Here is a 13,695-nt window from a genome sequence, read left to right on the forward strand (position 1 = left end):
TTCGCCCCCCCCCCCCCTTTCCTTCTTCTTCGATTACCTTGTACAGCAGGCGCTGCAAGGTCTGTTCATCTGTGTTTCAATCTTGTTTCTCTCAGACATTTCTGCTTATTGCGGGCGTAAGTTTGGCGTATCGGCATGGACAGCAACTTCCAAAGGCAGCAATGAGGCAATGGGGATACCTTTCTTTCGTGGCTATTCTTTTCTTTTTCTGGGTTGTATGGGCGTCCTGTTGACGTGGGCATGGCGTGCTGCATGCTGCATGGCGAAAAAGTACCCATCTTGAGGGCAAGAATGGGAGGGCAATGGGTTTTAGACGGTTCTTCTGTTGGGACTGCCTGGAGCAGCCTTCCTTCATGGAAGCAATTGTTTGTTTTATTTTCTTCTGCATTAACCTCTACGCATCAGTTGAGTTGATGAAGCAAATTGACTATTACCACTTTATACTACATAATAGACTGGATGCGTATAACGATGTCTTTGTATTCAATTCTTGCTCTGAACACACAAGGCGATTCCCGCCAAGGACAAAACCATACCAATACCAGTCTCTTCAGCACGAATATCAGCACTCTGACTAAATATGGACCTCGATCGGACTCCAATTCGAGTTGGCAAGGCATGGCACGTACCTCTACTGATGACTTTGCCCTCGACAAGCCACTCGCCCAAAACAGTAAACAGGAAGGCCATGGCATTCACAATCGGGACGGTAAGACTCAATTCTAACACGCAGCCAAAACAAGCGACAAACATTGGGTCAGACGTGATGTTCTCACTAAGCATGGGATTTGTTGAAAGAGATAATGGAAAGTGATGGGCCAGCCCAGCAGAGCGGTTAGGTGTGGGAGCATGGAGGTGTAAGGGGGGGGAGGGGGGGCGAGATCTGAGACAAGGGACCCGGAGGCCGTTGTTTCCTTGAATCCAAAAGCAAGCAAGGCAAGACGCGATGTGGAGGGAATCAAGATGGGCGAATAGGAGAGCGAGAAAAAAAAGAAAGACAAGGAGAGGAGGAGGAGGGGGAGGAGGCTCACCAGCCTTGCCAATGAGGAGAAAGAACCAGACGCTGCCAGTGAGGTTGAGCACGAGCGGGACGGCGTAGCGCGGGTTGCGCAGCAGGTCGAGGGCGGCGAAGAGGGCGGCGAGGAGGCGGGACCGGAGCCAGCTGGCCCTGACGGAGGGGCTGTCGAGGAGCGGGTGAGGCTGCGGCTTGTGGGCGCGGGCGGCGCGGCGGATGAAGGGGGTTGTGAGGCCCCAGGCGAGGCCGACGAGAATGAAGGAGAGGATGTAGTTGATTGCTGGGGGGGATGAAGAGGAGGATGATGATGATGATGATGATGATGAGGCTGTTGATGAGGTCATTTTGTTCTGAATGTTGTTTAGGGCTTGGGGAGAGGGAGGGGTTGAGAAACGTGGCAGGGTGTGATGATGGAAGTGGAGAGGGTTGAGGCTGTTGGAGGCCCGATGAGGTTGTATCGTATCGTATCGTATGTAGTTGTTGTTGATAGGTAGGTAAGTAGTAGCCTCGTGGGTGGAGGTGGGAGGAAGAATGGGTGACAAAACGATGGAAAGTAAGGTGGAAGACGGGTTGATGAGATGAAGATGCCAGATGGGGTGTTTTGGGGTCTCTGATTGGCCATTTTACGCCTCTTTGACTCTAAGAGGGGGGCCATTCCTGTGTTGGCGTAGCGCATCTCCGGCCATCCGTGCCTCTTTTCTTTAGCTCTTCATACCTCTAGCGAAGTGTGTGTGGACGGACTCGGCAGCAGCCACCAGCGGGCACAGCCTTCCCTTTCCACTAGCTTCATCTTTTTTTTGCCACGCGACGCTGCTTCATGCAGGGCCGGAGCGAGCGATTTGGAGCGTTGCCGCAATTGGGATTGGGTTGCTTATAGTGTCTGTATCTTTGGATGCTGATACTCGGCATCTGAGTAGAGGTTGAAATTGTAATTGTGATGCTGCCATGTCGTTACCTTCAAATGTTGTATGTACGCATATTCTGCTTGCTTGGCAAGGTAGGTATGTAGTACTACAAACGCCATACCCGTATAGCAAATTGGATAGGCTGCAACTAGGTACTAGTAGTAGTGAGTTTCTGCCGAACAAAAGCTACAGTAAACAACTGAAAGCAACCCATATCGAGATGGTACATAGCACAGGCTTTGTCCATGTCTCACCAGCTACCACAAGCTACTAGGTAGCAGTAGCAGTAGCAGATTTGCTCGGCCGAGACGCCAAAAGCCACGGGCATCTAGCTGTTTGCAACGGCTATGCCCGGCACGAAGATAAGGAGGCAGCCAAAGAAGTGGTCGAGTGCCTCGGCAAGATTCCATACCTCAGTTGGGCTGCTGCCCTCCCTACCTAAGGTAAGGTACCTAGGTAGCCCAACGGCTCGAGTGGGTAATCGCTGAGCTACTCCGTACATACTACTTACATCCGTGGATACCCAAACAAGACGCGAACTGCTAGCCTGCAGAGCTGTCTTGACATGACGCAGGTGCCTTCACGAGCCTTAGTAATACCTACCAATTCAATAGTCGTCATTCTTGCAATCATCAGGCACATCTCCCGCCCACCCTCATTCTTATCACCACAACCGATTAGGAACCAAACACACACATGATACACACATACATACCTATCGTCCAAAAGAAAAGACGTCGTTTTGCTGTTCCAGGGGGTTCCCGCGCCCCCGGTTTCTCAGCTACCACTAGCGTACCCGCGAAACATCCCTGTCCAGCTGGAAGGCCCTTGCTCAGATCACAAATCAATGCCGCTGCCAAACGACGACCAACGACAACCGCTTGTTTTCGCCCCCGAGGACCCGGTATTCAAAGCTGTCAGCTACATCATCTAATTCCTTTCTACTTGTCTTTAGTGCTGGGTAGTAGGTGTGCAGTGTGTTTCGACATGGATACATACGCCCCCTCCCTTTCCAACAGCTGGACAAGATCCCTAACGAGGCTCGAGCATGCGCCCGGCTCGACATCGTCTAGTACCTAGGTATGTAACAATGGATGCGCTGTCTGCAGGCAGGGGTCGTGGACAGATGAACACATGGGAGAATCTTCATGGCTGGCCTTCCCGCGCGGTCTTTGGGCCAATCGGTGGTTTTGGAGGACCCCTTGCTTGGGCTTTGCCATTCTGCAACGATGCAACCGTGACTTTTTTTTAAAAAAAGAGGAAACGAGGTTGCCTAATAGGTATACTACAGGTATTTTACGACGGGAGAAGCAGACTGCCCGAAAGCCCTGTAACCCACCTTGGGCAATCAATCTTGATCTTAGGTATAAGCAGCTGAGGCAACCACATACGGCGACAACTTGCGACGGGATTTCGGTCGAGTTCGCAGCGCTGCGCAATCCTTCGGCTGAAGCTTCTCCCGTGTCAGCTGTCAAAATCGCGAATACCTAGCACTGGCATCATCGTGGATCGTAGAGAGCTGGCACAACATCCTCATCCAAAGCCTACCTAGGTAGAAAGGTACACTTGATAGGAAGCTGAGACCGTCCATTAGCTGACTCCTACATCAGCCGCTGCCACCTCCTTGCGCTCAAAGGCCAGTCATTCCATATGCAATATAGATTGCATCACCAGGAAAAAGAATGAAACGTAACAAGCAAGCAAAGAATTACCAGAATAGCAACTACCCAACGCCGCGCCAACCAAACCGTGGTTCTCTGGGATTAGGGCTCCTTCCCGTCGAGCCGTCTTCATGCTTTAATCGCAGCCAAAAAAAAGTACTCCTCAAAGGATCTCTAACGCGTCTCCGAATAGTCATTGAGCGCTACGCATACGGCTCCTCTGTGGTGGCCATTGTACTGGCGTATAATCTGCTGGCTGTGCAGTTCCCATAGCCGCGCGTAGTGGTCTGAGCATGCCGTCACGAGGTATGCCGAGTCCGCGCTGAAGGCACAGTCCCAGACCCACCGCTGGTGCCCCGTGAGCGTGGCCTCGAGGGGGAGCGGCCTCTTCTCGTCGGGGTTCGACGCCGGCTTGACGTCCCTGATGTCCCAGATCTTGGCCGTGTGGTCGGCGCTGCACGTCGCCAGCTTCTTGACGTCGGGGGAGAGGAGGATTCGGGTGATGTACTCCTTGTGAGCGCTGAACTGCGTTACCGGCAGCAGCTCCGTCTGGTCGTAGTTTTGGCGGAGTTGCCATACAAACACATTGCCCTGGCAGAGGTTAGCCGTCGCTAGAGAAAGAAAGGCAGAACCCGGTTTCCCGCTGGACATACCGCCGTGTTGGCAGCGCACAGCAGCGTTCCGTCACTGGCAACCGTCACGCTTGACACGCACACGTCCTCCTCGGGAATGAGCTCGTGCGCGCACGTGTTCTCGGCCAGGTCCCAGATCCTCACGCTGCCCGCCCTGTCGCAGCTGATGATTTCGCCCTGGTTCGGGTGAATGACCACGTCGTTGGCCGGGGACCCGTGGTTGTAGCTCCGCTGGATCGTCCCCGTCCGCGTCTCCCAAATCTTGACCGTGCCGTCCTCGGAGCTCGTCACCATCCACTTGCCCTCGCAGTGGAACGCCACGCCGGTGACGTTGCCCGTGTGCCCCTCAAACGTGAGCAGGGGATTGGGGTTCGTCGACTTGATGTCGTAGAGCTTGACGGTGTGGTGGCCGGCCGCGGCGAGGAACCGCTTGTCGGGAGAGATGCAGAGACGGTTCACTTGAGAGTCAGGGTGCTGGATCGTCCGCGAGCATATCCCCGACAGCGCCTCCCAGAACCTGCGTCGGAGGGGAGTCAGCACTGCGCGTTCAAGCGAGCTTCTCATGGCGCACGTCTGCGAACCTGATTGTGTGGTCGTAACCGGCTGTGTCGTCATTGTTCGTTAGCAGCTTGGTGGAGGGGGGGGGGGGGGGGGGTTGCAGGCCGACGGGGATAGAAGCTCGGAACGGACTCAAGACTGACCGGTACACAGAATGACGGACATTGCGACTGCTTTTGTCACCGACTTGAAGCTCACAGAGTTCCTGCTTGTTGCGGCGACGAAGCTGGAGCTTGTTCGATCGGGACGGTTGGCGAGGCTGCGAGGTTCCGCTGGGTAATTGATTCCGCGCTTAGGTAAGTTCTACAGAGCTCTCCAGCATTCTCTGGCGCTGATTGACCGTTAAAGACTAGGTGCCCATCTGTCTTGACCCGAAGAAACGCCGTGGGCAATATTGTAGGTAAGGTAGGTACGGATACCTTGTCTCTTATTATTCCGTAGCTCAACCTTACCTTCATGCTTGCTTACCTTGACCCGCATCGTGACGAGGCCAGCAGAAGGACCTTGATCAGGATACACAACCAACCATTTCCCATTCTTGCAACAGTCGAGTGCCTAGCCTGGACTCTGGACCTGCAGCTCGTACGAAAGACCTCGTACTCTCCAACGGTTGGCTTTGCTCGCAAGCACGTGACAAGCCGCAAATGCGCCTGGCCGTTGATGCCATCATGGGGCCGCCTCTAGATGCTTTTCGCTTCTTGACTCGACTCACCGTCTAGGGCAGCGAGCAGGCCGCGCTCCAGCCAGCTGATTTTCAATAATATCACTGCATACGATGGCGCAACACACAATTGGCCAAGTGGCCTTTACGCTTGATCCGAGGAGCGGTTGCCGGGCTCGATCATCGGATGCTCTCGTCATGTTGCTACGTCTACTCCCCATCGACAATGTGCCCAGCGTCTCATGACCTTGACGTGGCACAAGATACCAAGGCACGCATGAACTGCGAGGGAACAGCTTCCGATACAAGCGAATCGTGGCTGGGGAAACAAGGCCGCTCGTCCAATGCTTCATACTACCACCCTCTCTGGATACCCTCGTCTGCTCTGAACTAAGAGGCTACTCGCAACTTGATATCTCCAGAGTTCGGTTCGAGTACCCACTTGATCAGATTATCTCTCAATCGAAATAAGGAAGAATGATATTGACCGTGTCTAATTCGTGTACAGCAGATCATCTTCGTTACAGGACCTCGCTCCGGATAAATGAAAAAGTCACACATACGTGACACCTTGCCATCTTGCTTGGCTACCGGCATACTCGTCGCCAAGTGATGCTATATGTCCCTCAGGTTTCAAGCCAGGCCTCCCTGCGTCCTGGCAAGTGTGAACGCCGCCATCCCTCCTTTCTTTCTCTTCTCCCATGTAACCATACCATGAGGCCAAATTGTCTCATCTTTTTCGAACGGAATATACACTGAAGAAAATCTACACAAATGGCTGATATCATAAAGTGGTTGTCTGGGGCCGGCTAACTGCGCTTTGAATAGACTCCCGAGGATCTGTGCCCCGAGTCTGGATGGTTGCTTTTCCCTGGTGATGACGTGCCGGCCTTGTGAGCGAATGGTGCAGCTGGCAATGATGAGAGATATGGATAATCATGGGGGACCATCCTGACGAGCGAGCCTCTGCAGTACTCGCAATCGAGCCTTCAAACCCTGGCTTTAGCAATTGGGACTTTCGCAACAGACGTCGATGGAAGAACATACTGTCTCATGCTGCACATGTCGCAGCTTATTGGCACCATGCCCGCCTTCATGCCAGCAGCAAATTCAGACGCCATTGGTGTATATCTGGTGCTCGCTTAACTCTAATGGACTCGATCTTGGAGGCGAAACGAAAAGTGAAATGCAGAGAAGCAGTGGGTTTTATGTCTGCTGAAAAGTGACTGACACGGACGCTTGAAGTTATGATTGAACTCGAAAGAATGAGCGGCGAGCCTTCTTAAATACCCATCTCGACGTTACAAGCGCTCGGCAGCGTCAACAGCATCATACTGTCTGCCTTTATTATACGCTATCCGAGAGACCGTGAATCCTTTGACCGCCTCGATCATCATCAGACCATCGTTTAGCCAACGCATCGGCTGCAACAAACCTCACGATGGCCTCTATCTCAACCTGTGTGGTTGCCCCGGCATATAGTCGAAGCAACTAGGCTAAAAGCAACGTGATACCGACCCGCCTGGCTGGACATGGATTCTACGTGGAATGCTCTCTGCTTCAGCATAATAAAACCGTCCCCAAGGCACGGCCTCTGATGCGCCACCCTCGCGGACGAGTGCTCGGTTATGTCGAACAAAGTCTTACCGCCTCATCATGTTGCCTTTGCCTTTTTCCCGCGCACAGCCCTCGTCGAATGAGAGATGTGCCTAGCAGTTGCCGCTCTGGTATGAATGAGCCGATTTGGGTGTTTAACTGCGACAATGGGCCCCGTACGCTGTCCTCTGCCAAACCCGGACCGTTCCCTTTTGTGCGCTGGGGCTTGAGATCATGCAGCCACCCGTGATGGCTGATCTCAATGCCCTCTCATTTGTCAATAACCGGACCGGTCAGGTCTCCGAAGGGTTGCCTTTCGACGCTGGTTGCTGCTCGCTTCTTCGGCTGGAGGAGATGAGGAGTCGGGGACTAGAGGAATTCAACCCCGAAACGTGCCATCTGCAAGATGACGATTGCCCTCGCCTTGGCAATGGTATGTCGTTCATTGTTTTGGGCACGGGAGCATCCGGCTATTGCACTTGTCATGACCCAGCGCGAATGGCTGGTCATTGGGGCGCGCCCCTGGCTGTCTCGAGGGTGATGGATCCGACGCAGTGGCTGGTGTCCCGCAACACAAACAGCATGCAGCTATCCCTGGTCGAATGCCTCCCGCCGAAAGAGAGCACCAACCCTGGACGGCTCTGGCGCCCAGATGGCTTGGACATGATAGTCACCAGGCCTATATCGGCAGCCTTCTTGGCTCCCTCCGAAACGGTCTTGGACCATACAATACGGGCCACGAGTCAAAATCCGCTCTGTGCACCCTCTGCCTCTCTAGGAACGAGTTCAGGCTGGTCACTCTATGCCTCCTCGTCAGCGCCTTTGGTACGGAATTCCTCGGCATGTTCGTTCGTTGCGAGATCTGCAGAGCACCCATCGTTCGTACCATATGCTGCTGCCGCCAGCAGGCAAAAGGACCCCCTCAATGATCGGCTCATGGAAAGCTGCATCAGGCATCAACCGATGCGGATAACCCTCCCGAACCTTCTTGACCGGCCCGCCACGTGGGGGCTGCTGCTCCCTCACTTGCACACCGGTCTGTGGCCTTTTCGTCTCTCCGCTGCTTGCACTCCCCTCCCAGAGAGTCCTCACCGGCTTTTCCTCATCATGTGCGCACACACCCGTCATGGCGGCGGGCAATGACACCTCTCTCGGATCCGCAATCCGACATGCGGCTTCTCGCTTCGTTGAGGGGACTAGGTCAGGGAGAGAAGAAGAAAAGAAGACAAGGGAACAATGAGAAACACAACACAGGCCGATACCAAGAGCACTATGAGGTAGTAGCAAGGACTCGACAAATGATTGGAGAACTGGCGTGGAAAAGGCGCCCACTGGATTCGCTCTCTGCTGAAACACGAAGCGAAGGCTATCTCGAGAGGCTTCCCCCCTTTTTGATTGTTGCCGCCTAGGCAAGGCGGTGACTTGACGCTCCTCTTGACTACATTCGGCACCGATAATGATGCTCCTGCGGGTAAGCGTTGGGTCGAGGAATGGTGTATAGGTACACGACTGTGTCTGTCTACCTAACCATACGAGTCCTTATTCGCCAGACCCGTTTTCCGACGCTTCGGCACCGGCCTGGCCGTTGAGGGGGAGTTGAGGGAACGAGGAGAGAAGACTTGTATGCCCTTTTCCGTGGTCATAAGATCTCATGGCGTTTCAGGCTGTGCTTTTCCCAAGCTAGGTGCGCCTTGAGAGAGAAACGCAATGGATTCTCTTGTGGCGTTTTGCGGTGCCGCCTCGAATTTCCCTCAACGTCTCGCCTCGGTTGGCAATTTTTCTCTTCTCCCCCTTCCTCTTCTCGAAATTGTTGTGGGCAAGCCTTGACCTGTCTCAACATGGGTTCCTAGCCCATATGGGGTCAACGGGAACTCTTCGACGGCAGATGGCATATTTTTGCTTCCATGTATGCGGAGTACAACAATGTACAAGTTGATATTGCCGAACGAGCCAAGTCTTTCTTGGCAACCCTTGAGCAACAACTACAACAACACTCTTCGGCGGCAACAGTAGCAGCAACAGCACCAGAAACAAAAAGCAACAGGTTACAGAAAAACGGCAATATGAGATTTTGTCCACAGAGGCAGAAGAAGAAAGAGAGAGCGAAAGGCCCTTCCAACCTCACAAAGCCACGGATGCTCATCCCCTCCCCCCTTTCGCCTCCCCTCCCCTCCTTGCCATCAAACAAAGGGAGGGGGGGCGTACCACCGGTATTACACGCTGACGAAAATATTCCGTAACGAGGAGGCTGTGATTGGGTGACTCGAGCTTTCCTCTCCTCGCCCTGTGAAGCGTGCGGTTTTTTCGGAGATTCAGAGAAGGTGTCTTTCCGCCATGGGTTTCCCGCTACCTTGTGTGCTCAGTAACACAGTTTGCCTGTTTGGAAAATGTCCACGCACGTTGATGGATGCCTTATTGCCAAGATATAATAACGACAAAAATGGTGGGTAGGAGATAGGTAAGGCAAGTGTCAATCCAAACGGCATCAAAGGAATACCCAGCAGAGACACGCCTATCAATAGTGATACAAGAGTCATCAGAGTGCAAAGAAGAAAGAGAAGAAATGGATTCAATTTATTGACTATCCCTTCAGGGTATAAAAGTTCATTCCTCCTCAAGGTCCCTGTTACATAGAAGACGAGTCAATGTTCCCCTTACAAAATACCGGGTAAGAAAAGATCGTAGCCACGGGGATTCATAAATAACAAAACGAAAAATACATGAAAGTAAAAGGTAGGATAAACCATCAAGCTAGGTCCAATCCATGTCTCTAATCGACCAAAGAGAGCTGATAGTCGGATCAAATCATGGCGGCCAGCCTCACAAGTGGTTAGCAGATGATAGACTCGTATACCGCAACGCCAACAGACGATAACTCGGATCCAGGTCAAGACAATCAGAGTTCGTCAAAACAGGAAACAGGACATCGACGAGAAAGAAGATCGTATCAAGAACAAAAGAGAAGGGAAGTCAAGGAAGATGACAGTTCTTCAAGAGTCAACGGTCCACAAGCGCCTACAGCGTTGGAGCAGTGGCAATTAAAGCAGACATGACTGCCACTCCTCCAAGTGCGGCGTAGCCAAATATCTCGGCAGCTTTGCGCAGTCGCTTTGCCTGCGGGCCCTCAACTGCGGAATGGGCGGCGGCTGGAGAAACGTCCATCTCAACATCAAGGGCTCTGGGCCGCAGAGAGGGCGAAGCTGAGTGATCGACTGGGTTGGATCGAGCGAATGCAATTTCCTCGACTGTCACTTCGGAAATCTCCTCCGCCTTGCGCTTGTTGGGAGCTGCCCGCTCCTGCGGCTCTGCAGGCTGGTCACCAGTAGAGTCTGCGCTGCTAGACTCATCGTGCTGATGGTGATAAGAAGGAAGTTGTTGTTGGAAGTAGGTCTTTGTCACCTGGAATTGATAGGCCGAAGTCTCGTCCAACTCAAGAGGAGGCTCAACCGCAGGGTTTGCAAAATCTTGCTCCTTCAACGGAGTCTCAAGAAACTTGGCTCCCGAATCCAGCAGGCGACTTGGTTCTGTCGCTCGGCTTTCCGCAACATCTTTAGGCCAGTTAGGCCAATCCCGCTCAAGGGGCGCCGCGGACTCGATCGCGCTCTCCGTTTCGGCGACTGGGTCGCTTGGGAGTTCGTCTTGGGTTGTTGGAATCTCCTGCGATCGGAATGAATCGAAAAGAGAGGGTAAATGGACACTGGGCCGGGGTTGGTTTGAAGCAGAGGCAGCATTCGCGGGCGACACCTCCAAGATCGGAGGAAGGCAGTCATTCTCGAACCGGTCGTATACTTCAGCCTCGTGGATCTCGGTAGCATCGGGACGAGAGCCATCGTGGCTCTTGTCCAAGAAGCTTCCGCCCAATGTGTCGTGTGGAGTATGGTCTCCCAGTGAGGAGTGATCTAGATTAGCACAATTGTCAGTATGGTGAATATGATAGAGCTCGATCTGAAGTCTCCTGAAGCGCAGCACACTCACCATCATCAGAGTCAGTCACCTCGTCCCCGTCGTACTCGTCCTCGTAGAACATGGGATCGTCGTCTGAAATGTCGTCTGGAATATCGATCGTCTCTCGAGGAGTATGAATGCGCGAGGGAAACTTGTCAGAGCCAGTCTTGTCGGTCATGTGGTCCTGAACGGACCTGGCAGAGACTGTTTGCTCTTCGGTTTCAGGCGCTGGCGAGTCCATTTCGTTGTCAGATTCGTCAATAGTGATTACGGGGTTTCGAGAAATGCAATTTTTGGCTGGACGGATACCGTTGTCCCGGAGAATTTGGGTGCTCCATCGAATGTTTTCGTCCTCGATGTACTCTTCCTCGCTTTCTTCGTCGCTATCGTCGGGAACTCTGAAAACAGTTGGGCCTTGTACGGAGCTGTTGACATGTTAGATGAGATTGCTTCTCAACGAACGAGCGAATGGAGGAGGAAAAGCATACCTGCAGGGCCTAAACTCGACGCCAACTCGCATCTTGCAAGGAGGGCAAGTGTCTGATCCTCTGGCAATGGCAATGCCAAACTGGAGGATATCACCGTCCTTCAAGGCCTGGGATTGATGCTTCTGCAGTCGAGTTTCATTATAGAAGGTTCCGTGGAGGGAGCCAACGTCCCTGATGAAGACCCTCTGCAATCCGAATTAGCTAGAGCCCGAACCATGGCAGCCGTCTTGCGAAAGGAATCGTGTGTCCTTGTTTGTCATCCTGACATACCTGTGCTTGGGGGTCAAAAAGGAGTGTGGCGTGGTGTCTGGACATGACGGCAGATTCCATCCAACCGTTGCTTTCCTCGGCGGTATAGTCGCCATTTCTGCTGCTCATGCGGCCGATGGAGGCCACTGACTTTGAAGAGTCAAGCAGAAGGCGGCGGACTGGATAGACGAACCACTCAGGCGGATCTATGGCCGTCAGATTGACCACGGCTGCATCACGAGTTAGCTTTGGGGAGCCTCGAGTGTTGCGACACAACATGACGAGGGGAAAGTTACCTTCGATGGGGGAGGCCATGATGAAGGCTATGCCTTATTACTTGATGTGCCCCGAATGTCGTTTGGGAATGTCGTTTGGGAGTGTAGAATCGGTCGGGTTTGAGGCGCAACTCCGGCTAGGCTGAAGCTCGAGAGCCGAGTCGAGGTGGGTGAATCCCAGCTGTCGATAGCCTGGCAAGAGAAGGGAGGCTCTCCGGGGTGCTTCTTCTCGCGGGCGGCCAAACGCAGAGGCGGCAAAGGACTCGAGCAAACAAACGAATCGGTCGGGACGGAAGGAGGAGGAGTAGGAGACACAGGCGCAAAAGAGATGAAGCAGGTCACAGAGAAGAGAAGGCGAGCGGGAGGCTGTTTGTCAAGAGGGGAGAGGAGGAGGTCGAGGTTCGGAAGTCAAGGAATGGGTGGGGCTCGAGTCACCTTGGCTTCAGAGGTTAAAGCACTCGGGCGCTGTCCAACAGCGGCCTGGAGTCTAAAATATAGTGTTTCAGAGGGGGGACCGAGGCGCTGAGAGGTGAACCTACCTCTAAGGTGTAGGTAGGGGGCAAGGCAAGGCAAGGCAAGGTACAGGTACTGAGCAGGTATCCAGCCGGTACAGCATGTGGGCGCAAGGCTCGGGTATCCTCACTGTCCGGTCGTCGGGTTGGCGCCGTGCCCAAGGGGGAGGTCAAGGGGCTGCTTGTCCGCTGGGTGTCATCTGAGACATCAGGCGCCGTAAGCAAGATGAGGCAGGGTTGACGATGAAGATGGGTGACAGGCCGGTGGACATGCAAGGTGCCTTGCTTGAGATGGAGGATTCAAAGTAGGTACATAAGGTAGACTGAACAGCAGAGCTCAGAGGCGCTGCATGCAGAGAGGACATGAAGAGGACTTGGACGGAGAGCGCAGTCAAGGTAGCGGTACCTGCCGTGAACCTCGATGCATCTGACAGTCGACAGCAGACGTCAGTATCGAGACCTTGCAGGCAGCCCCAGGCAGACGCAGTGGAGGCAGCGATAAGGTAAGCCCCGCGATGAGAGGGCTTATCGCAGCTTGGGTGGGGCTTCATCGAGCAGCCGGGTGCGGAGACTGGGGTACCGGTACAAGCATGTCACTGACAGCTGGGGGATGGAGCCTCGGGTTCAGAGCATTTAGAGGCGGGCATCGACCACCTTGACCAAATCTTGATACCTACCTACGCAAGGAAGAACTCATCAAAGGTCAGGATGTCGATTGAAGAGGAGATGCAAGTGCATCACTGTCTGAGTCTACGAACTGCAGCGTCGTCGGTCGTCAGCGAGGCTGCGGGTCTCTGCAGCTTTGCGTGGCAGCCGAAGAGAAACTCGCTGCTGCAGTCGGGTGCCTTGGCGACCTTCAAATCGGACGAGCCGCAGTAGCAGTACCGGCCTCGCACAGTTGCCGATGACGCTGGCCATGTCCTCGCATTCGCTCAAGCAGGTACAGGTACGGGCAGCCACCATGGCCTTGCTGTACCGATTAACGGGCCGTGACGGGTGCAGGTCAGCTGCTGCAGCTGCGTTTGCTCTGCCTTAGCGCGCCAGCCAGGCATTCTGCTTCACCATTGTCTTTTGATCGAGGCCTCTTCGCGTTAATGGAGTACAAGCAATACGGCCTGATCCCCAGGGGAGTGATCTAGAGGCCTCACTGCTCTTGGAAAGAGAAGCCTTAGCATGCATGGGCTTACGATGGCCAAAG

The 13,695-nt window shown here is 53.8% G+C and overlaps 3 protein-coding genes across 3 annotated transcripts; all 3 read right to left on the reverse strand.

Annotated features, from left to right (window-relative positions):
* Positions 1 to 504: 504 nt before the first annotated feature.
* Positions 505 to 1,317, reverse strand: TRIREDRAFT_42766 (uncharacterized protein; the record flags this gene model as incomplete). Its single annotated transcript, XM_006963038.1, has 3 exons — positions 505 to 548; positions 630 to 722; positions 1,032 to 1,317. Coding segments are annotated over 3 exons (423 nt in total), but the record flags the coding sequence as incomplete, so codon positions are not given.
* A 2,142-nt stretch (positions 1,318 to 3,459) lies between these two features.
* Positions 3,460 to 4,936, reverse strand: TRIREDRAFT_21743 (uncharacterized protein; the record flags this gene model as incomplete). The annotated part of the gene is made up of 4 exons (XM_006963004.1): positions 3,460 to 4,130; positions 4,235 to 4,730; positions 4,795 to 4,816; positions 4,915 to 4,936. 4 exons carry the CDS (start codon positions 4,934 to 4,936, stop codon positions 3,756 to 3,758), a joined length of 915 nt encoding a protein of 304 aa, XP_006963066.1. The 3' UTR covers positions 3,460 to 3,755.
* A 4,715-nt stretch (positions 4,937 to 9,651) lies between these two features.
* On the reverse strand, positions 9,652 to 12,025 carry TRIREDRAFT_120654 (uncharacterized protein; the record flags this gene model as incomplete). The annotated part of the gene is made up of 4 exons (XM_006963316.1): positions 9,652 to 10,927; positions 11,004 to 11,398; positions 11,462 to 11,646; positions 11,732 to 12,025. 4 exons carry the CDS (start codon positions 12,023 to 12,025, stop codon positions 10,044 to 10,046), a joined length of 1,758 nt encoding a protein of 585 aa, XP_006963378.1. The 3' UTR covers positions 9,652 to 10,043.
* Between the last annotated feature and the right edge of the window lie 1,670 nt (positions 12,026 to 13,695).

Source organism: Trichoderma reesei (genome assembly GCF_000167675.1).
Source record: "Trichoderma reesei QM6a unplaced genomic scaffold TRIREscaffold_4, whole genome shotgun sequence".
In the NCBI taxonomy this organism is placed as follows: Eukaryota; Fungi; Ascomycota; class Sordariomycetes; order Hypocreales; family Hypocreaceae; genus Trichoderma; species Trichoderma reesei.